This window comes from Nothobranchius furzeri, chromosome 6, assembly GCF_043380555.1.
Source record: "Nothobranchius furzeri strain GRZ-AD chromosome 6, NfurGRZ-RIMD1, whole genome shotgun sequence".
NCBI lineage: Eukaryota > Metazoa > Chordata > Actinopteri > Cyprinodontiformes > Nothobranchiidae > Nothobranchius > Nothobranchius furzeri.
Window position 1 is genome coordinate 34,971,781 of NC_091746.1, and position 23,995 is coordinate 34,995,775.

Sequence of the window (23,995 nt, forward strand, 5' to 3'; positions counted from 1 at the left end):
CTCTCTGAGGTGCGCATACCTGGTATGCAGCAGGTGGGGACAACAGTGATGCACGGTAACACTTTTATTGCCAAAGTGCTTCATTGCGTACTGGTGTGTGTTTCCACGACTGCTCTGCACATTTCCAAACTCAAACATCATGTTTGGATAAACTTCAGACCTCACATGGAGCAGATTGTCTCCTCATTCATATGGGTCATGGTGTTTTTGTCCAGATGGTGGATCAAAATTTGTTTTGTTTCCGCAATCTGATCTCAGCTCAGAGTCCTGATGAAGACATGTTTAATATCTGAGCTGCCTCATGTTTACTCAGTTCATAAGCTGTTTGAAACACAGTTTAGACGCATTATAATAGACCCAGCTTTTCTTCTTTTATCTTAGTTGTGTGTAACTTCCATTCCCGATGTTTTATTGTTGGATTTGGTCTTTTTTTTATCAGATTTGTTTTCTTTTTGAAAGAAAATTATAAAATAATAGAGTGATGTGATTCTGCATGTGGAGATCACTGTTGAGTTGACATGACTTCGCTGATTTTCATCTCAGAACATTTTCTATTTTTACATTCAGCTGCTAGAAAAACAGCCGATCTGGTTTCATTTAGCTCTGAAGCAGCAGAACAGCTCCGCAATATGTGATCAGCCTTTCCTGGAAACACACCACCTCAGTGCCTCTCAGCTATACAGCTGAGGGATGTGTGTTAGAGTGTGGATGTGTAGATGCTAAAGTGCCAGTAGTCGTTTGAGTTCCCAGAACAACATGCTCCATTAGAGTGGACTTTGTCAGATATAATAAAACGCTGCAACAAGCATCAGCGCTACGATTCAGTGTGAATTATATCACAAATCTCTAAAGTGACTATTATTTATAAATACAATAATGCACAATCAAATATTAAAAATTTCATTTGAATAACACGTGATTAAATAGTGCAATAAAAAATAACAAGAAAGCTTCTGGCCTTGTAAATGTACAATGTCACAATTACTTTGATAAATAATAAGATCATGGCCATTAACTTACTGAAATTCTATTTTCCCATGGCATATTTTTGGTGGGCATCATATTCTGATGGTCTGTTTTTTCCTTCAACCTGTCATCTTTCACCGACATTTTAAAATTCCATATTTTAAAGAGAAACATTTCTTGTCTATTTGTTTTGTGATTATTTAGAGCTGAATCAGGAATTGAAAGATACATTTTATAAGTGCAGCTGCTCTAAAATGTGTTAAATGCAAAGAACACCGAAAATCCATTTGTTTATGATTTTTCCAGATTATAATTGGTTACTCTAAGTTTTTCCTGCTGGCTGAACGAGAAAATAGTCTCCTACACCTATCTCCTGCATTAGCTTCTGATAGAAAATAGACGATGAAACTCTAGGATTAGAAAAGCCTGACAGATCTACGCCACAATGTCGCTTAACATGAACAGACTCACCCATCTTTGCTCACAACGAAGAGGCTGTTGTTGGTTTAACATTCAGGAAGCAGCAGAGAATGCTTTGGCTAGTAGAAGCTAACTGTTAGCATTAGCAAACGCACCACACGGCAGAACTCCTCCAGGCCTGTGTGATTTTTTGTGATAAAACATCAGCGTTGGTAGTCAGTGGTAGAGTTGCATTGCTGTTATCCAATCTTTGTTGCGATGTCCACATATCAGGAAATAAGACTCTGAAACCCACCATCTGAAGCTCAGCTGTGATGTGGCTCACTTCTATTTTTTTCCCATCTAAGCACATGTTAAAAGGCATTCATTCTTACTAGAAACCACTGCAAATGTATTCATTAAAAACAAGGGAACACCTTTAAACATAAAAAATAGTCTATAGTAAAATTAAACAGACAATAGTTTCTCTGCTTGTTGGGCACTCAGCCAATCAGCATCATGCCATCACAGCTCCAGGGGTGAATGACTGGTATGTTGTAAAGCACCTTGGGGGCTTCTGAGACTCTAGAAAGCATTATACCAAGCACAGGCTATTTACTATTTACCATTTGCTGATCACAACTTTTTAGATCTTGTGTATCATCATCAGAAAAAGTTTCTCACTGACAAAGCTTCTTGTTACATCCTTGCTGTCACCACCAAGCTGTTCTTTTCTCACGGTTTAACTAGCTGCTGCATTTAGCTGGGCACATGGCTTCATGACACACATCAGTGTTGTGTCTCCTGGCTGGCAGCATGATGAGTGAGCAGAAAACAGTTTCATTTTCTATGGGATCCGATTGCAGTATATTTAATTTGGTGTTACTGTGTTAGTTCATGTGACTGTTGCAGCATCTGCTATTGTTTATAAACTAGTGTACTGTATTATTCCATAGAATTTTTTTTTCTGTGAAGTGACAGTTAATTATCCACTATTCTTTCTAAACACCAACACATAAAATACGTGGGATCCTGGCCCAAACCTTATCCTGTTATCCACTCCAGCAGGACATTCACAGAGATGATGATTATAATATCAGGATGTACCAGAAGGAAGGTACTTTAATTACCTTGTGCGTGCATAGCAGAATGAAAGGGTGGGCGAGGCTCCCCACATAGAAGAGACTATTGCGATGCCACCTAAATTTGAGAATATCTGAAACATTTGGTTGGTCCAATCCAGAATATTCCTGACTGCATTCCACGGATGAGGAGGATTTTGAATGTCATTTAGTTGATGGTAAACTGACTGGAGTTGCCCTACATTTTTTGCCACTGCCACTGCTGGGGAAAACAGCTCAAGTGTTTTTGATTTGTTTTGATGAGTAACCACGCCAGCAGGGGACTGGGCTACATGCAACAGAAGCTGATTGAGTTCAAAAACTGTAGAAAATGAGCTGGAGCTGCACAACATCTCAGTAGCGTACAACAAGAAGCATTGTTAACCCTCTGGAAGCAGGCGTTGTAGGCAGGGGTGGACTGGGACCAAAATTCAGCCCTGGCATTTTTACAAATCGTTGGACCTCAGTCGGCCCTCCCCATTGGGAGAGTGGTGGGGGCCGGGAGTGTTGCCGGACTCATCTCTAGGCCAAATGTGAGATCTAATATGGACTGGGATTGTTGAATTACAAGCAGGGCCAGACCGCTGCGACCGGGTGCCCTGGCCTTCCAGATCAGCTCATTCTCTACAGGCGGAGATCAGTGGGACTTTAGCTACATGCTGTTGTTATTGTTATCTCTTTTGCAGTAAATATTCCTTTTTGGGAAAAATAGAGCATTTGTAATTTGGTTCAAATATAAAAGAGTGAATCATTGAAATTGTCTTTCAGTGTGCCTCAGTCTTTCAGTGTTATTATATGGAATACATCGTACTCTCAAGCATAAAGGTACGTTTAAAAATGTAACAAGAAAGACTGTGAAATCAACCAAAAGCTCCTTTTTCAGTAAGTTTTATTTTTGACACACATGGTTGCATCGCGGCACAGTTGGTAGTACAGTTGCCTGGAGGTGGAAGGTTCAAATCTCAACAACTGCGACTCTTCTGCAGGGAGCATGCATGTTCTCTCTAAGCATGCATGGGTTTCCTCCATGATAATCAGGTTTCCTGCCACAGGTAAAAAACATGCATGAGAGGTGATTAGGAACTTTAAATAATTTCTAGGAGTGAGTGAGTGAGTGAGTGAGTGAGTGAGTGAGTCTACATGGACCTGTGATGGACTGGTGACCTGCAGGCTGCCCCCTGTATCTGGCTTGTTGGCTGCTGAAGATCTGGGCACCAGCTGCTGAGAAATAGAATCATAAAGGAATACATTTTTTAAACATAGAATATGAATGAGGTCACAGTTTGTGACTCGTAGTGAGATGTAAAGTTTATCTACAAATCTCCAAGTTTAAGCCAGTGTCTCACTGCACTGTGACTGATGGGGACTGATTCAGAACAGCAATTACTAAAATATACTCTAAACAGATGTGAGTGCTCTCAGTTTTCAGGCTTACGGTGCTCAGCATAAATGAGTACACCCCCTTTAAATTACACATTTAATCAGTAGCTCAATGAACAAAAGCACAATTTCCAGAAGTTTTACAAGGCTGGGTTTTATTGAACACTTAGTTAACTCATAACATACAACTAAGGTTAATAATTCAGATCACAAAGTCTTCTGTTTTACTGAAACTGGTCGAAGCAAAAATGAATACACCCGCAGCAAAAACTACTACATCTAGTATTTTGTATGACCACCTTCATTTTCAAGGATAGCACCAAGTCTTCTAGGCATAGAATGAACAAGCAGGCGACATATTGCAACATTTATCTTTTTCCATTCTTCAGTAATAACCTCCTTTAGAGCCTGGATGCTAGATGGAGAGTGGTGCTCATCTTGCTGCTTCAGAATCCCCCACAGGTGTTTGGTTGTGTTCAGATCAGGAGACATACTGGTCATTCAATCACCTTCACCGTGTTCTTTAGGAATACAGCAGAAGCTTTAGATGAGTCAGAGCTGATCGCAGCCGAGTGTGAAGCACTTGGAATGAGAATCGGCTCCTAAATTCGAGACCATGGTCTTGAGTAGGAAAAAGGTAGGATGCCTTCTCCGGGTCAGCGATGAGGTCCTGCCCCATGTGGAGGAGTTTAAGTATCTCGGGGTCTTGTTCACGAGTGAGTGAAAGATGGAGCATGAGATTGATAGGCGGATTGGTGCTGCATCTGCAGTGATGCGGGTATTCTACCGGTCCGTCGGGGTGAAGAGAGAGCTGAGTCAGAAGGTGAAGCTCTCGATTTACTGGTCGATCTACGCTCCTACCCTCACCTATGGTCACAAGTTTTTGGTAGTGAATGAAAGAACTAGATCGCAGATACAAGCGGCTGAAATTAGTTTTCTCCGCAGAATGGCTGGGCTCTCCCTTAGAGATAGGGTGAGAAGCTCGGTCATCCGGGAGGGGCTCGGAGTAGACCAACTGCTACTCCACACTGAGAGGAACGAGTTGAGGTGGCTCGGGCAGCTGGTCAGGATGCCTCCTGGACGCCTCCCTGGTGAGGTTTTCCGAGCACGTCCAAGTGGGAGGAGGCCTAAGGGGAGACTCAGGACACATTGGAGTGACTATGTCTCTCATGACTGGCCAGGGATCGCCTTGGGATTCCCCCGGAAAAGCTGACCCAAGTGGCTGGGGAGAGGGAAGTCTGGGCCTCTCGACTTAGGCTACTTCCCCCGCGACCCGACTCAGGATAAGAGAATGAAAATGGATAGATTGATGGATGATTATAAATAAATACATCAATGTAAACTGAAACTAGAAATACACAAACATTTTGCAGCCTTTCAGAATCTGTTATTATTTAAAACTCATTCTCACAACCTTTAAATTGTTAAATATCCCAAAAAATAATTCACAACACAAACAAATGCTGAACGAAACATGCAGTGTTAAGATTTAGATCTTTATTTGCAATGTTTTTTTTTTTGTTGTTTATTTTTTATTGTAACAGTCACTGTTGAAATGTAGTTTAGTCCCTTAATCTTCCAGGTTTAATGAACGCGACGGGGGTTTTGTCCCATGGGCAGGAAGTTTGAATGCTAAGGGGTTAAAGGGAAATTAATAATGCAGTATATTAGAATATTTTTGTAATTGTGTCACATAAATTCCCTTCCCACAAATACAGATGGCAATATACGGTATATCTTTTAATTTTTCTTGATAGACAAATAAGTAAGGGTCGACATACACCCTCAATATACATAAGAGATGCTCTGCACTGGACCAGTCATGTGGCTGGAATAGAGCCATGCAAAGTTAGGTTAATGCAGAAAGCACAGTATCAGCCAGCCAGAATGACGGAAGACACAGAGAATGACATGATGACCGTCATGAAGGACCTGAACATTTTAGCTGTGCGAGTGTATTTTGGAGTTTTAAAGTCAGGCAAAAACAAAGGGATGTAAGAGTAAACCCCCCATCTGCTTTACCACATGACAGCACCACTCGCTGGAGCACCCAGAATGTGAGACTTCATCATTTAAGATGCTAAGCACACCCCAATTCAAAGTAAAAATAATGGGTTGGAAAACTTTACAATTTACTTAATGTGCTCCCAGTTGTTCATCTGAAAGGCATTTAATGCATTTGTAAATTTCTTCCTGCCTTTGTGACTTACCTTTGACAGTCTTGTTTCGACTTGTTTCAGACATCAGGATCCAAATACAAGCTCTTAAAAACCTTTGTGGATTCTTAATTAACAGAGCTTTAAATGTGGTGATTATTTGGTGACCACCTTTAATTCCTGAAGTTTTTTTCTGGCATCACGTTTCAGAAATTAGCCTCATCTTGCGCACCAGAAGGCATTCATCTGGAGCTGTTGCAATAATAATAAAATATGTATAAAAAATAAAATAAATGGTGAAAATGCCCTCACCACCACACTTAAAGGGTCATTCCTGTGCCAGAGTTACAGTTGACTCTCCCATTAGACATGTGTAATTGGATGTGCTGAGTGTGTGTGTGTGTGTGAGTTCACATTTAATTTTGCTGTGTGAAAGTCACTGGTGTGATTGATTCTTGCCATAACTTTAAAACGCAGAACTTGTCCCAAATCTTTGGGGAGGTGAAACTCAGGGGAAGGTGCATCTGAGTGCAAACTCAGAGTGATGATGTTTGCATGTGAAAACTGCATCTCAACAGCTTCAGTTTAGTTTCCCCAAATGGAGTTAAACCACTGGTGTGCCTGATTAAAAATGTACTTCCGTTGCCTTTGACACAGTTGAAGTCAGACATAACTTTGACTGGAGGAAAAAAAAGTAGATTAAATGTTTTTTTTTTCTAATATTACTGGTCCGGTCTGTTGACAAGAGTCATACACTTTTATTCAAAAGATATTTAAAATTTTCAACGATGCCAAAAAAACATCTAAATTATTGTTTATTATTATTGTTGTTGATGTTGTAAATCATTCTAAACAGAGGTCATTTACCCCTGAGATCCTTACAAATAATACATGATGTTGATTATGGAAACAGTGACAACCTGAAAAGCAACAGCAGGACTCAGAAAACATTTGTAAATCATATTTTACCTAATTGTTCCAATCGTGAAATGTTCTTTTTTTATCGTGTTTATAGCTGCTACAACGAATCTGCAAACAAGCTAGGTTTTGAATGCACGCTACAATAGTCACGGGCCACTTTGATTTATATTAAAGTATTTATTCTAACTCCAACAACTGACCATACTGCATTTCAGCAGAAATTACGGCATGTAAGTTTTTTTGTTTTTTTACTTTGTCAATTTTTTACTGAATATTGGAGTAAATATTTAGGTTTATTCTAGCTAAATAAGTAATTGACCAATCAGTAATGCTCATTGTTTGCATAAGACAGCAGGTGACGCGAGAAAAAAAAAAGTCATTCAATAAGGAAACACTTAGCAGAACCAGACTCAGTGACAGTGACTCTTCACTTCTGCAAAGGTCACTGGGGCATATTATTGCTTTTAGTCTCTTCTGCAAATCTTTTCTTCAGTTGTCTCTCCTTCATACATGTTTTTTTTTAAATGGAGGCCAAGTGTCCTTTTTAAGGATGCATATTCCCTTGTTGTAACAATTAGAAAACTGTTCAGGCTGCACAAAATGGAAAATAGACACAAAAGAAAAGGCTGTGTCAGAAAGAGAAAAAAGAATGTTTCTCATCGTGAGCTGCAAGTCTAAATGGTTGGAGAACAAAGTCACTTCAAAAATTAAAAGTTAGACTGAAGCTTGCTGATTTATTTCCAGCTTTGCAAAATCTAGCCGTTTCCATCAGTGCCACTTGTCCTCAGGAGAAATTATGTTCATCTTCTTATTTTCACTTTCCTTTAAAATAAACATCAAAGACAGGGTCTTTCAGATCTCGATTTTAACTAAACTTGATAGATTTGCCCTGGACTCCAAAAGAGAATCAGTTGTGGCTCTTCATCCAGTAATTACTCTCTGAGGGTTTCATTAAAATTAATACAATAGTTCACACTATTGTCTAACACATTTCCATCTGGTGACCATTTAGGCATATTATAAAACATTTGCTGGTGAAATGTTATCAGGTCTGAGTCTCGAGGAGAGAAGAAATGAGGAAGCACAAAAATGAAAAAAAAAAAAAATTAAATGAGGCTAATTCTGACAAATTCTGTGTTTTTGGTACAGAGATTCAAAGTCAATGGATTAAAATGTCAGCAACAGATGCAGTCAGACAGCCTCTCTATGTGTGTGTGTGCGTGTGTTTTTGTAAAACTGCTTAAATTTTCTTTTATCTTTATTTTTTTAGACTCGTCTCTGTCCAAAATGAGCCCCTGTTCTGAGGCAGGGAAGCCCTGTAACCCCTGCCTGGATGCAGCCAAAGCCTGTAACCTTAACGAGACCTGCAAACGTCTAAGATCTGCCTACAACTCCATCTGCAGCAAGGCCACGCCTCCACAGCCTGCCACAGCCAATCAGGAGCCGTGCAGCAAGAAACGATGTCAAAAGGTGGGTGCAGCGATGGTTCAGGATAGCCTAACTTAAAGTGTTTTATCATAGAGCGTAGTGAAGGAGAAAATTATCTGGCTGTCCATTTTTATTTCAAATGTCACAACCAAGTTAATGAAGAATAAACCCAATAGTTTCATGACATCAGTATTTTACACCAAACTCTATTTTGTTGTTCTGTCTCATTTTGTTTAAGGCTTTCTTTACCCATAAAGGCCAATCAAAAATAATAAATAAATACACTCAACAAAAATATAAACGCAACACATTTGTTTCTGCTCTGATTTTTCATGAGATGGACTTAAAGATCTAAAATTCATTCCAGATAAACAATATTACCATTTCTCTCAAACATTGTTCACAAATCAGTCTAACTGTATGATAGTGAGCACTTCTGCTGAGATAATCCATCCCACCTCACAGGTGTGCCACATCAAGATGCTGATCCGACATCATGAGTAGTGCACAGGTGTACCTTATACTGCCCACAATAAAAGCCCCCCCTGGAATGTGTAGTTTTGTCTCAAAGCAAAATGCCACAGATGCCACAAGCATTGAGGGAGCGTGCAATTGGCATGCTGACAGCAGGAATGTCAACCAGATCTGTTGCTCATGCATTGAATGTTCATTTTCTCACCATAAGCCGTCTCCAAAGGCGTTTCAGAGAAAATGGCAGTACATTCAACCGGTCTCACAATCGCAGACGACATGTAACCACACCAGCCCAGGACCTCCACATCCCGCAGTTTCACCTCCAAGATAATCTGAGACCAGCCACTCAGACAGCTGCTGAAACAATTGGTTTGCATAACCAAACAATTTCTGCACAATCTGTCAGAAACCATCTTAGGGAAGCTCAACTGCATGCTCGTTGTCCTCATCTGGGTCTTGACCTGACTCCAGCTCATCACCATAACAGACTTGAGTGGGCAAATGCTCACATTCGATGGCGTCTGGCACGTTGCAGAGGTGTTCTCTTCACAGATGAATCTCGGTTTACATTGTTCAGGGCAGATGGCAGACAGCGTTTGTGGCGTTGTGTGGGTGAGCGCTTTGCTGATGTCAGTGTTGTGTATCGAGTGGCCTATGGTGATGGTGGGGTTATGGTATGGGCAGACATCTGTTATGGACGAAGAACACAGGTGCATTTTATTGATGGCATTTTGAATGCACAGAGATACCGTGATGAGATCCTGAGGCCCATTGTTGTGCCGTACATCCATGAACATCACCTCATGTTTCAGCAATGCACGGTCCCATGTTGCAAGGATCTATACACAATTCTTGGAAGCTGAAAACATCCCAGTTCTTGCATGGCCAGCATACTCACCGGACATGTCACCCGTTGAGCATGTTTGGGATGTGCTTGACCGGCATATGCGACAGCGTGTACCAGTTCCCACTAATATCCAACAACTTTGCACAGCCATTGAAGAGGAGTGGACCAACATTCCACAGGCCACAATTGACAATCTGATAAACTCTATGCGAAGAAGATGTGTTGCACTGCATGAGGCAAATGGTGGTCACACCAGATACTGACTGGTTCTGAGTCCCCACACCCCCAATAAAGCAAAAAACTGCACATTATAGTGCGGCCTTTTATTGTGGGCGGTATAAGGTACCCTTGTGTACTACCCATGATGTCAGATCAGCATCTTGATGTGTCACACCTGTGAGGTGGGATGGATTATCTCAGCAAAGCAGAAGTGCTCACTATCACACATTTAGACTGATTTGTGAACAATGTTTGAGAGAAATGGTAATATTGTTTATCTGGAATGAATTTTAGATCTTTAAGTCCATCTTATGAAAAATCGGAGCAGAAACAAAGTTGTTAGGTTTATATCTTTGTTGAGTGTACATAATAATAGCTCTAAAATACACCAGAAAAAAGGTATATGCCTGAAGACGTGATCTATTGTTTGGTTTCAAATAAATCACCTCAGATACAGGTAGTCTTACTAAAACAGGGACAAATTATAACTTAATAACCAAACAAAAATCAGCTTAACAGACAAATGTAAGTGTTCAGTCATTACCAAAGAAAAAATATTTATCATGTTTCTTCAATATTGAGAACACACACGTTTTATCAATTTTTGTTCAAGAACATTTTAAATAAAGGTATTTATTTTTTAAGCTGCAGGGACCAAAATGAGCTGTTTGAAGAGGTTGACCTGCATGTCGAGGGGATAAATTCTGAAATGGTCTGTAGTTAAAGTTGTTGCTGAATTTTATTGCAGACTTTAAATTAAATTTGTCTGCCATCTTGAAATGTGTTTTGTGTAGCACTTAGAAATAATTCGAGTCCTCATTGAGCATAGGTTCCTTAACAACGCCATCTGCTCAGAAAAATGTCTTCATTCGTAAGAACAGATTAACTAAATGTTTTACAGGTGATTCTCTGTGGCGACCCCTGAAGGGGAAGAGAAAGAGAAAGAAGGATAGAAGAATTGATGGGCTAACAGCTAGTCTCAGTACAGCTTAGACTAAAGGGTGTTGCAGCCACTTTTAAACAGCTAACCAACAGCAGAAAGGTGTGCCATCAAAACATCCCAGCCAAAGGGATTTCCTAACATTTAACTTAATCACAAAGAAAAAAGCAAGGGAATTTTTCCCCTTGTGCATTTTTGAAATTTGGGGCAATGAGGGCTTTAGTAAAAATAAACTAATAACAGTAATACAATCATAGTTGTCATTATATTAAGGTAATGGTAATGTGAAGTAATAATTTAATGCCTCTTCTTTAAACTTTTTTTTTTGCTTTAGCATTCCTTTATTGCTTTAATTACATGTAGGGACCTAAAGGTGCAGTATAAAAGAACAGATTGACAATTTTACAGAGAGAAAATCCCAAAAGAGTCTAATGTTTCGGTCATTTAGGAAGGAACAGATTGCACATCCAGCTGGCTGCAGGGATTGTCCGTTGTTCTCCTTTCAAAATAAAAGGGGGAGGGACATAACTACTGTTTACCATCAGTGAGTGTGGGGGTGCTGTGTCTTCTGTGAGCTAATACTGCAGCGCAGACAATTGTAATTTTATGACGGCTGGCAAAAAGCTCCAGAGTTGTTTAAAGTCATAGCAGTAACCAAATTTTACCACAGGATGCCATTTTTACTCCATTTATTCATAATGCATCTTTAAGATATGCTCTACCAATTGATTGGCCATACAGATAAAGGGCTACATAAACATTTATTGTAAAATGTATGCTGCTGCAAATGTTCACAAAACTAAGTTTGCATATGGTGGTGACACTATGGCAGTTGGTGTCATTTTAAGACAACAGTAGGTCACCAAATTTTTCACCTTCTCCTGCCGTAAACAAACATAAAAACTTAACATGAAGTTTGCATAAATTGTAGAAGATTGAAGCTGTTTCGTATGAGACCACAACCATGACGCTACCTGAACTAGACTAAACCTTAGAAGGAAAAAAACAAAAGTAAAGAACAGTAAATGAATGCCGAGCACAGGCATTCTGAACCACCTGTAGACGGTTCAGGGAGGTTCTGCTCAGACACGTGAAAAGAGAGTTACAGTAGTCTAAGCGTGAGGAGATGAAGGTGTGGATAACTGTCTCAAGTTCAGAGCGAGACAGAATGGGACTCAGCTTAGCAATGTTCCTGAGATGGAAGAAGGAAGAGCGAACAAGAGAACTGACATGAGAATCCAGGGTGAGAGCTCGGTCAAAGGTCACGCCAAGATTCCTTACAGAAGGTTTGGTGTGAGAAGCAAGCTGACCAAGAGAATCTCTGACTTTGGGAACCAGCTTGTCTGGGGCACAGATGAGGATCTCTGTCTTATCTTCATTCAGCTGAAGAAAGCTCCCAGCCATCCAGGTTTTGATAGAGTCTAAGCAGGTGTGTAACAGCTGCAGCTTAGACATCTCATGGGGCTTAAAGGAGATGTACAGTTGGATGTCATCTGTGTAAAGATGGTAGGAGATTCTTTTAAAGGAGCTCAGGATGTGCTGAAGAGAAAGCAGATAGAGGAGGAAGAGCAGAGGCCCCAGCACAGAACCTTGTGGGACATCATGGGTGAGGGAGGTGGAGGAGGTCCAAAACTTGGAGACGGCCATAGAAAAGGAGCGCTCAGAAAGATAAGAGGAGGACCACTCCAGAGCAGATCCTGATAGGCCTACCCAGTCTCTCAGCCTCTCCAGTAGCAGGTGATGGTCAACGGTGTCAAAGGCTGCAGTCAGGTCCAGCAGGACCAGAACAGAACAGTCCCCTGCATCACTGTGAATCAGAAGGTCATTAGAGACCCTAAGAAGAGCTTTTTCAATGGAATGAGCTCTATGAAGACCTGACTGGTAACACTTAGTTTAGTGCTTGTTCAATGAAACATAAACATATCAAGAACATTGGTACATTTCTAGCCAGAAATAATGTTAAGCTGAATTTCAGAGAAAGAATCATTACATCTATAGACAATATGTTGGCTTATGTTTTTTATTTCATCAACAACAATTAGATCTATAGAAAAAATATGAAATTTTCAGGATGTTTGTGGCTCTTAAGGAGCAAACAGCTTTCATTGTTTTCTAAAGAAATAACATGACACATTAGAGATGTTTCTGGCAAACAGGATCCAGCAGATGTGATCTCTCAACAGAGGAGCAGACAGGTTCTGGTCTCAAGAGGACTTTTCTTTATTTTAGGACAGTTTTTACATATTTCTCTAAGCCTAATGACTTTATTACATACTTTATGTAACCAGAATGGTTATCTGGTTAAGGTGAGCTAAATTATTATTTTTTAATTATTCCCTAGTATGTTTAAAATAGTCTCATGCCCTTTGCATTCCATATTTCCATAGATGTCAAAGTCCACCTGAAAAAGTTTATATTAAAACTAATGATTAAACTGTTCTGTACAAACTGAAGGCATCTGCATCCGCTTAGCGGGGGTGCTGCAGAACTGAACAGAAATGAGTATGTTGCTAATGAAAACCTTTTTCTTGTGTGTGTGTGTGTGTGTGTGCGTGCGCGCGTGCATGCGTGCGTGCATGTGTGTGTGTGTGCGCGTGTTTCAGGCCCTGCGTCAGTTCTTTGAGCGTGTTTCGTGGGAGCTCAGCTACCCACTGTTGTTCTGCTCCTGCCCGGACCAGGCGTGTGCCGAGCGGCGCAGACGAACCATCGTTCCATCCTGCTCCTACCAGGAGAGGCACAAACCCAGCTGCCTGGAGCTGCGGCACACTTGCCGCTCAGATGCCCTGTGCAGGTGAGCAGCACTTGGCGGCCAATCAGGCGTGAGCTGCGGTCATCATGTATGCACTCACTCTTTAGAGCCTGATGCACCCTGTTCTGCTGATTATGATCAACGCCTGGGAGGAACTAATCAGGGAAATCAGAATCCGGAGAGCTTAATTGCAGAGATTCAGAGGTCAAATTTGCACCTTTCATAACTATTTAGAGGTTAGAAAGGCTTGAAAAGGGGGCAGTGAATAAAGGAACACCCGCACCCACCCCATCCTCTCAACTATGACAGGTAAGGTGTCCTTGATCAGAGAGCAGGGAGGACAAAGAGGTTGGAAGAACTTAAAGGGCGGGTCAACCCTGCTTCAGAGTCCTTTTCCACCCATATATCAATTTTGAAAATTTTAACATTAGTAGGCGTTGCCTGGCGGACCGAGAGGGCGGAGCCGCGGCAGTGACGAAGACGGATGGGAGCCGAAGCTAGCTTGTTTTACTCTGAGCAGTCATTAGAAGTGGAGGACGTTTCTCCCCCTCCTTACATAGACAATCGAGAAGAAAGGGACCAAGTCTATTTGGAGGAGACAAGCGGACCTGAGCCTTATTGTTTTGAGCTTGTGAGTTGCCTGAATCTACCGGAGCCAACCCAACAGAACCAGCTCTGAATGGTAAGTAGCCGTTAGCCATAGCATTAGATTAGCCGCAGGGTTTGGCTCCACAGCCTCACAGAGCTATTATCAATCATGTTTTAGATGTTTATCTGCTTCAACACACCTTATTTTAATCAGCAGCAAATAGCTGAGCTGCTGAACAGCTAATCTAACATGTTAAAGCTGGAAAAACCACTGAAACATGTCGATAGCAGCTCTCTAGGACACGGACACCTACCCTGGACTAAAATTACTGTCTGCTGCAGAGAAAGTTATAAAAATACCCCATGAGAAAACTATGTAATGTTTTCATTTATGCTACACAATCACAAACATTCCACTAAAATTGCCCTGTTTTCATGATTACCATACCATACCATACCACCTTTTTTTATGTAGCGTAATGGTTGTTGGCTCTTTTATGAAAGATAAACCATTCTACATAATAATCTGGAATATTATTTTTTACAAATTAATAACCAAATGTTATAGAGATAAGAAGACTCAAAGGTTGTTTTCATCGATAAACTGACTATCATATCCGTTTGTCTGTGTTTTAGTTCAATGAAAAGACAAGTTTAAATTTTAAGAGTTTTAATTCTTCAATTTAAACTAACGATTTGAAGTGACAATCATAGGAAAAACAATCAACATTGGCAACCTTGTTGGACAATCTTTAACAGTTGATATTTTAAGCTTGCACAAATAGACCTTGTGTTGGATGTGCTAAAATTTGAGAATGATGGAATTATGAATGTGTGCATGCAGGTGTCTGAGATTGCTTCAGGGAGAGAGAAGGTGAATCTAAGTGAAAAATTATGTTTTGCAATTAAACTTTAGTTCTTATTAGAAAAACAGCATCAGAACGCTATCTATCGTGTTCTGCCTCACCACATTTAGGACCCTCTTTTAGATCCGGACCTCCTAGGATGTTTATCCAGATGCCACCTTGGCTGACAGAGAAGACGAAGGTGTGCTGACGGTCCAGTCCAGAGTTGACCTCGGTACACATTGCTGAAGTGTTCGGCAGATGCGCTTTCTCAAGTTTTAATTAACTCAGAAATCAAAAGACTCTGGGACCAGTCCACGTTAGCTGGTTGCATTTCAGCTATTCTGTCTGGCTTGACAGAAATAGCGTGGTGGGAGAAAAGAGCCTGCAGGGCTCCTTTCCCCATGGTGTTCGTTCCGCACTTCCGCTCTCTTCCGATCTTACTCTCAAACTGACTAACTTACCAAAACCACTTCTCTTCCCAAAGCAAACTTGTTGTGCGTCAGAGCAAATGTGTTTTGAGTTACCGTGAATACAGCCCTGTGTGAGCGAGTGTGAAGGTCATCGCTAAACATCTTTGAAAATATTATTTAATTAAGTATACTGATTCATTATAGTTCATTATGATTACCCAAAGCATAATAATGATTCATTTGATTAAAATACATTTATAATGAGCAAAGTGATCAAATGATTATTTAACATTAAACAAAGAAAGTTTAAGACTCTGTTTTATTATGACTAGACTGTGGGTTGAAGTCCTTCTTCTGGAGACCAGGTGTTCGGTTGTTGTGGAATTCTTCAGACTTGCTGGCGGCAAAGGTCTTAATCTGTGGGTGAAGGTGCTGCGTGACCCAGCTTTGCCACAGCCGGGCAAATACGACCTTTGGCGCAGAACCCATACTTCCTCACGTTACATTTATATAGCACTTTAAAAACACAGCCATACGGCCGACCAAAGTGCTGAACAGTCGCACAAATAACAGAGATAAAAACATAAAACAGAGCAATAAAATACAGTCAACAAATAAGAAACAAGCCAATAAAAAAGTACAGATAAAAACCTTACAATGGATGATAAAATAGGAGTAGTAAAAACCAAAATAACAGCTAACTGTTAAAAGCAAGGGTAAAATAGTGTGTCTTCAGTCTAGACTTAAAAATTGCCAAGGAGGATGCCAGTCGAACTGCGGCTGGAAGTTCGTTCCACATTTTAGGAACGGCAACAGAGAAAACTCTTTCTCCGCATAATTTATAACACGCTTTTGGTACCTCTAGGAGCAACAGGCTGGAGGACCTGGGTGTGCGACCGGGAGTATAAATCGCAAGAAGATCAGATAGGTACACGGGGGCAAGACCATGGAGGGATTTGAAAACAAAAAGCAATATTTTATATTGGACCCTGAAAGTGATGGGCAGCCAATGAAGGGATTTTATAACTGGAGTTATGTGCTGGCGCCTGTCAGTATGTGTGAGGAATCTAGCCGCTGCTATTTACTGATACCAGCTGTTCTCTTGGTCGTAGGTGATCCTCTGGTGGTGTCGTCAAGATCAGGAGCTCCCGGAAGAATGTGCCTTTGAATTATTCCTTCTTCCTCTAAACAGTTATTTGTTATATTAATTAAATAAATCACAATTTATATATTTCTTGTTTTTGTTCATGTCCATAAATATTTAAACACGCTTGAGTTTAAAGCGAGCTTTTAACAGTGAGGCGCTAGTTATATTCATCACAATACAGCTAGTTAAAGTTGCAACAATGTGATAATTCGATTAATGCAATTTTTAAATATCTATTAAAATATAAAAACTGGAATTAAAATGAGGCATTTTGGCAGCACAAAGAACTCGTCAAACACTATTTATTATAATAATTGTAGGCAGATAGGAGACAGAGCTGATGGAGGTTCTCAGTCATCGAAGGATGGCTAAAGGCTTTCCAGGAACAGGAGATGCGGTGTTGTCTCTTGTTAAGAGACAACACCGCAGGTTGATAAGCAGGTTACAGGTGTGTGAGGCCATCCTCTTGCTGTCATAACCACATGACAGAAGTTATCAGGTGATCAGCCAGGCTAATGATGAGATGCAGAAAGAAAACAAATCCAAGACAGTGCACAATAATCTGTGGTGTTGCTCACTTCATGTGTTCTTATAGAACATTAACGCATGACTGCCTCATGATGTAGCATCCATATTTTGCTGAGTGTCCTGCAATAATGCAGGTTATTGGTTAATTTACTTTTGATAGCAAAAAAAATGTTTAATGTGAAAGTTATTTACCAGGTGAATCAGCTCACACGTCAGCACCAAGTGTCACAGGGCCAGAATCGGTAGTCTCCTTCATGATGTCATGATGTAATGTAGCTCCAAGCTCACGGTAGCAACACACGTGTAGCAATAAGCTATGAAACAAAAACATAGGTAATGTTAAAACTCGTCATCCTCTTCCTCCGCTTATCCGGGTCCAGGTTGCGGGGGCAGCATCCCAACTAGGGACCTCCAGACCGTCCTCTCCCCGGCCACCTCCACCAGTTCCTCCGTCAGGACCCCAAGGCGTTCCTGGACCAGATTGGAGATGTAACCTCTCCATCGTGCCCTAGGTCGACCTGGGGGCCTCCTGCCGGCAGGACATGCCTGAAACACCTTCCCAGGGAGGTGTCCAGGGGGCATCCTGACCAGATGCCCAAGCCACCTCAACTGACTCCTTTCGATCCGGAGGAGCAGCGGTTCTACTCCGAGTCCCTCCAGAATGTCCGAGCTCCTTGCCCTATCTGTAAGGCTGAGCCCGGCCACCCTACAGAGGAAACTCATTTCGGCCGCTTGCATCCGCGATCTCGTTCTTTCGGTCATTACCCAAAGCTCATGACCATAGGTGAGGATTGGGACGTAGATCGACCAGTAAATCGAGAGCCTGGCTTTCTGGCTCAGCTCCCTCTTCACCACTACAGATCGGCTCAGCGTCCGCATCACTGCAGACGCCAAACCAATCCGCCTGTCGATCTCCCGATCCCTCCTACCCTCACTCGTGAACAAGACCCCGAGATACTTAAACTCCTCCACTTGAGGTAGAACCTCTCTCCCGACCCGGAGTTGGCAAGCCACCCTTTTCCGGTCGAGAACCATGGTCTCAGATTTGGAGATGCTGATGTTAAAACTCAAAGGTTGTAATGAAGATTACATGATGATTCAAAACAACTCACCTTTACTACACCTGCAAGGCTTAATGTTAGTCTGGACCATTTGTAGCTGCAACAGTCAGTCTGACAGCAGAGTTCTTGGGTTCATTTAGCCTGAAAGAAATAAAATATTATATACAACATCCCAGTGATGTGGGAGGTCGCTTCCAGAGATGGTGAGAAACATGTGGAAAGCAGAGCAAGGATGGAGCTACAATTTTTTCTGTTAGATCAGGAGGCCCTGAGGTAAAACGGGATGTTAGTGTGAGTCTGGGAAGCTACTCCTCTCCAGTGGTGACCAGCCAGGCTGAGATGTAAGGAAAAAAAAAACAGAATACAGAGTACAATATTATTATTTAGAACGTTTTTACCTGGATCAGTTCATGGAGCTTCATTTGGAGTCATTCAGATGGAAGCTGCTCAGAAGCTCTCCACCACACCTGGGTCTGTTCAGGAGTATAGAAGCTGCTCAGGGTGGAATTCCCATCATGGTCCCAGTGTCACACACACTGCTGCTTGGAGGCTATGTGAAATATAAAGAAACAGCAAATATATTTATAGTTGTCTTTAAGAGCAGCAAGTGTGCACGTACAGCATGCACGCCTCGTGCACGAGCCTCCTATTGAAGCTGCCATTACGCTTTTGGCCAGAGGGGGCAATCGCGAGCATAAAAGTTCAAAACCCCCTAAAGTCCCTTTAAATATTCATATTTTACTGAAAAATCTACGGCGCCTAAAGCGTTACAATAATGTTGCTGTGGGAGTTTAGTAACTTAGATCATGTACAAAACAAACTGTCTAATATATGTGCTTTATAACACGGCTGGTGAGTGATCGGACTGCTTTCAGAGCTTACTCAGTGTCGAGAATCAGACATGTTCTAATAAGAATCGGACTCAGCACCAGTTCAGAACCGGGTCAGGTCTGCTGCAGGAGGAGCTACGCTTCAGTGTCCCTCCTGCTCTGCATCAGCGCTGATATTACTAACTGGCACAAAAACTTAACCCGGACCCGTCTGTGACATTATAATACACAACACTCGCTTCGAGCCTGCGGCAGAGTGGACCGATTGTCTAAATTACGTGAACCACGTCCATGTCTCGCTTACTTTGTAATTATAAATGTAGCGAATATAGCTGCAAAATTACAGGTAGGGAACGATCTTTAGAAGCTGTTAAAAGTAATTATTTAGCTTACTCACCACAAATTGGGCCCAAAATCTGCGTTTTGAGGAAGCAGCAGTCGGTGGGATCTGGCTAATTACTGGAACGGCTTGGACTTATTTGTGAAATGCTCTTCAAACCAGCATAACCTGGTTCAAACTCCATCCCAGTTCAAACTCATCAAGTTGGTGAGAATAACATGTAAAAAACACTTAACTACAATATTAACAGCCAAGCTACTAGAACTAAATAACTATAATACTAGAAGCTTTGCTGGGATTCTGACAATGCTCCCAGAGTTTGCCCCTTTCTGTTGGGGGTGATGATGAGAAAGCTCCCCCGCTCAACGCCGAGCAAAGCATCCCACCACCAGCTCCCCCGCTCAACGCCGAGCAAAGCATCCCACCACCCCAGACCCCAACATGACGGCCAGCTCCCCCTCCTAGCCTCCAGCCCATGGAAGCCAAGCGACAACAGAGGTGTGCTAAGACCCCTAGTCTCCCTCCGCCTGCTCCAATACAGTGTTAGTGCATGTGGATGAGGTGTATTCCATGGCTGTGGTGAGTGGGCACTGCAGGCATCGTTGGACCTACACCAGCTGATGCCACCACACAACCCCACTTCCCTGGTTGGTGGGATTTTTAGGAGTAAAGATGGTGGGATTGCCAGGGGCTGGAGCGTTCATTGCACATAGGTGGTCTTCTTCAGCTAGGGATGTGAAAATTAACCAGTTTAACCAATCAGCATTTTTCACTGAGTTAGAAAGAGGAGCATGGTGATACCACTTGCAGGGATGCTTCCAACAGGTGGTGTCACAGCCCTAGCAGACTTCCTCTTTCCTAAAACGGCATTTCCAGCCTGAACAGTCTATAGAACAGAAGTGCCCTATGTGCACAAAAGAAGACTGGAATTCATCATGAATGTCACATGTCAGCATGTGTGTGTGTGTGTGTGTCGGTTTTGAAGTTATGCAATCAAGACTGACAAAGCAATGATGGTGTTGATTCTGTCTGTGTTTCCCAGGGCAAATGTGGCTACAATGTAGCTCATCACCACCAGAGTGTGAATGGGTGAATGACTGACTATAGATTAAAATGATAAATGACTTTTTTCATTCATCATTTACATCTCATCTAGCCATTTTCCTCCTCCACTCTGGAACTGAGAAGTGTCACACTTCAGGGATGGAGGTGAGATAATAGGAGATATGTGATGCTGTTAAATCAGTCTGTATGAAGACTTTCCTTCATTCAGATTTGGAATGTTTTATTTTTGTGTTCCCTTTCTTTAGCAGTGTATATATGTTTGGTACATCAGGAGTATGGGGTACCAGGCCCTCTGACACAGGCTGTTAGGTTCCAGTATGACTGGTGTCAGAGCATGGTCCACATTGCCAGCAGTAAATCAAGCTAATTTCCAGTGAGAGTTGGACTCCGCCAAGGCTGCCCTTTGTCATTGATTCTGTTCATAACTTTTATGGGCAGGATTTCTAGGTGAAGCCAAGGTGTTGAGGGGATCTCTTTTGGTGGCTTAAGGATTGAGCCTCTGCATTTTGCAGATGATTTGGTCGTTTTGACTTCATCAGTACGTGATCTCCAGCTCTCACTGGAGCGGTGCGCAGCCGAGTGTGAAGCAGATGCCTCCTGGACGCCTCCCTGGTGAGGTTTTCTGGGCACATCCAACTGGGAGAAGACCTAAAGGAAGACCCAGGACACGCTGGAGAGACTATGTTTCTCAGCTGGCCAGGGATTATCATGGGTTTCCCCATCAGCCCAAGCAGCCAGGGAGAAGGATGTCTGGGCCTCCCTGCTCAGGTTACTGCCCCCGCGACCCGACCCCAGATAAACAGCCTAAATTTAATAGATGGATAGATACATGTTTGTGTGTGTCTATGTATATGTATTTATTTATGTATGTAGTGTGAAAAGAGTATACTAATCCCTAAAATATCTTGCTATCCTCAAAATATTATTGCCCCTCTTTTGCTGCTCCATAATTCTATTTTCTTTCCTAGATCCACCACAATACAGTGAAGAAAAGTTTTACTGGAGAAAAATAGAAGCTGTAGTAGACTGCAACCAGAACATTAGTGAAAGATTAGGAAAGGAAAAAAAGTAATTGAAAACATAAATATCAATATGTCATTAAAACCTGTTTAATCTTTCACAAATGATTTATTTTTTATTTTTATTATTATTATAATTTCTAGTGGTAGTATTATCAGTAGAAGTGCAGAAGCTGGAGGAAGTAAAAAGTGTTTTCATTTGACCTGCAGATAAACATGATATCACTTTGTACTGGCTGGTCGGTGGGCTGATGCCTTCTTCTCAGGGTTTTCCTCAATGCTGCTTTGTGATCAAGTCCAGTCTTGCTTGACAGCTGGAGGCTGAATTCAAATATTTATTTTTTTCAGTAACTCTTCAGAGTGCGTCACGCCTTGACATAAATAAAATGGGATTCTGATTTTAATCTGAAGTGAAAAGTTTTACAAACACTTCATCAGTGTGTAAACGCAGCATGCGTGTAGGAGTCCAACTCAGTGATCTCAATTCACACTTTTGTTGTTATCCGTCATGTCCATCAGCAGAGACATGTTGAAATGTGGTCAGCATAATGAGATGAGTGAAGAAACATTTACTTTATTGCACTGCCTTTTGGGGGCAATTAGAAAAAGCCAGCCTTCCTTTATCCTCTGTGATTCAGTGAAAAACAACAAATTAAGACCAGGAGGAGTTTCTAATTACTGTCAATAACTGCCGTGTAAGCTAACTCATAACTGCAAAAGGGAGTTTTTAGAGCTGGCATGTTGTTTGCTAAGACAACCACTGTTTAGTTCAAGCTGCAACCTTTTATTTTGATCCTAATGCAGAAACACTCCATAGGAAATCACCACAAATCACATTCCTGCAGCAGCATTGATGATTCTCATCCCAGCTGCTTCACACTCTGATGTCTTGAGAGCTTTTCATCTGAGACACCTGGACAAGTCACAGACTTTTAACAGTTATCGCTTATTTCAGTATGTTAGAGATTCCTTTCCTAATTGCTCAGTAGGGTTGCAGTTAGTTGGTGTCACACTTTTATTGAGTGAGAGGCGGGGGACACCCTGGACAGGTCACCAGTCCATCACAGGCCCAAACAAAGACAAAAGAGATGTACAACCAATCACAAATTCACTCACAGCTAGTGATGGAATGAAGAGCAAAGTTACTTTTCATTAACACCTCATGGTTGGTGTCCAAAGAAAAGAGAAAAAGAGCTGCACAACAAAGTCTGGCTTGTTGAAAGCAATGTCTACAGACTGAGAGGATGTTGTTTATGAAAATGTTTTCACTTTGTCCCTTAAATACACAGGAAGCTAATTAATGTAAAACAGCTGGCATTTTTTATTGAGCTGATGCAACATAACGAGATGAGGAAATGTGTTTGTACAAGAATGGACAAATAGTTGAGAAAAACAAAATCCCAGTCCCCTTTCTTTGGGTCCTGACCTGATTCCAATAAGTGACTCTCACAGAAACGTCTCACGCTGATGTTGCTGTCACCTGCAGAGCTGATTGGTCCTCCTGGCCTCTCTGAAGCAGCTGTCTGCTTCCACGTCAACTTTGAATATCTGCCTGTAAGCCTGCAGCAGTGTGCTGAATGTTGATTTTATGGTACGCTTAAAGAAGGACCGAGTGGCAGCATTGCAAGCTACACACTGTAACAGAAACTGATTTAAACAACAACTAGCAGACAGTCAAATGGTCTATTTCAGGAAAAAACACCCTGTTAGTAAAATTATCTGAATGATGTGGAACCTGGAAAATGTTGGATTATTTTTATTGCTGCTTTGCTGCAGCAGGCTCACAGAACCCCCAAAGTCAACAATAAAAAGAGAGGACATCAGAGTTGGGACAGTTACGCAATCACACCAGTTAGAAAGATTGTGTATATTGGCCAATTCTGATCCCCAGGTCATTTCTCATGCATCTTAAAGTTAAAGTATATGGTGGTTTAACCCCCCAATCCAATCCCTTAATGCTGAGTGGTAAGCAGGGAGGCACTGGGTCCCATTGTTAAGTCTTTGGTATGACCTGATTTGAGCCCGATCTCCCAGCCCCTGGGCGGACACTCTGCCACTAGGCCACTGAGAAGGTTTGATTCAACGACACAATGTAAATGTAACAATCTAAAAAATATCATATGGAAACATAGCTGTTAATCAGAGGTACAGAGTTCCAGTCACATTGTTGATTAAACACGTTTTAAATTAGACTAGGCAGGTTAGCACATCTATTTGGAGGAATAATACATCCCGTGATCTGCATGGATAAACTTCACTTGCTTTCTCCAGAGAAACTCCTGCATTGATTAGAACATTTTTAAATTACATGGTTTTCATAACTGCTGTTTTTTAAAAGCTAAATAATTATCAGGATTGAACTCAACAACAGAGTAAACTTTATCTTATAAGACTATAAACTATAAAACATTTTTCTTTTTTCCACATGATGTTTTTCAATCTGCTGCTAGATGTGTTCTGCACTACTTTTTGCGGAGACAATGACAGTGCTGTTGACAAATGTAAAGACAGTGGCGTGCTGATCAGTCACAAGCTTGCGCTCTCCATCACCTTCGACAG

The 23,995-nt window shown here is 41.5% G+C and overlaps 1 protein-coding gene across 2 annotated transcripts in view; it reads left to right on the forward strand.

Moving 5' to 3' along the window:
* gfra2b (GDNF family receptor alpha 2b) overlaps window positions 1–23,995 on the forward strand; it is a 303,407-nt gene that overhangs the window by 189,324 nt on the left and 90,088 nt on the right. For both annotated transcript variants that reach the window (XM_054747149.2, XM_054747150.2), the window contains exons 4-5: window positions 8,214–8,413; window positions 13,455–13,642. In XM_054747149.2, the coding sequence (XP_054603124.2) occupies window positions 8,214–8,413; window positions 13,455–13,642 (388 nt within the window). The remainder of the gene's footprint in view (window positions 1–8,213; window positions 8,414–13,454; window positions 13,643–23,995) is intronic.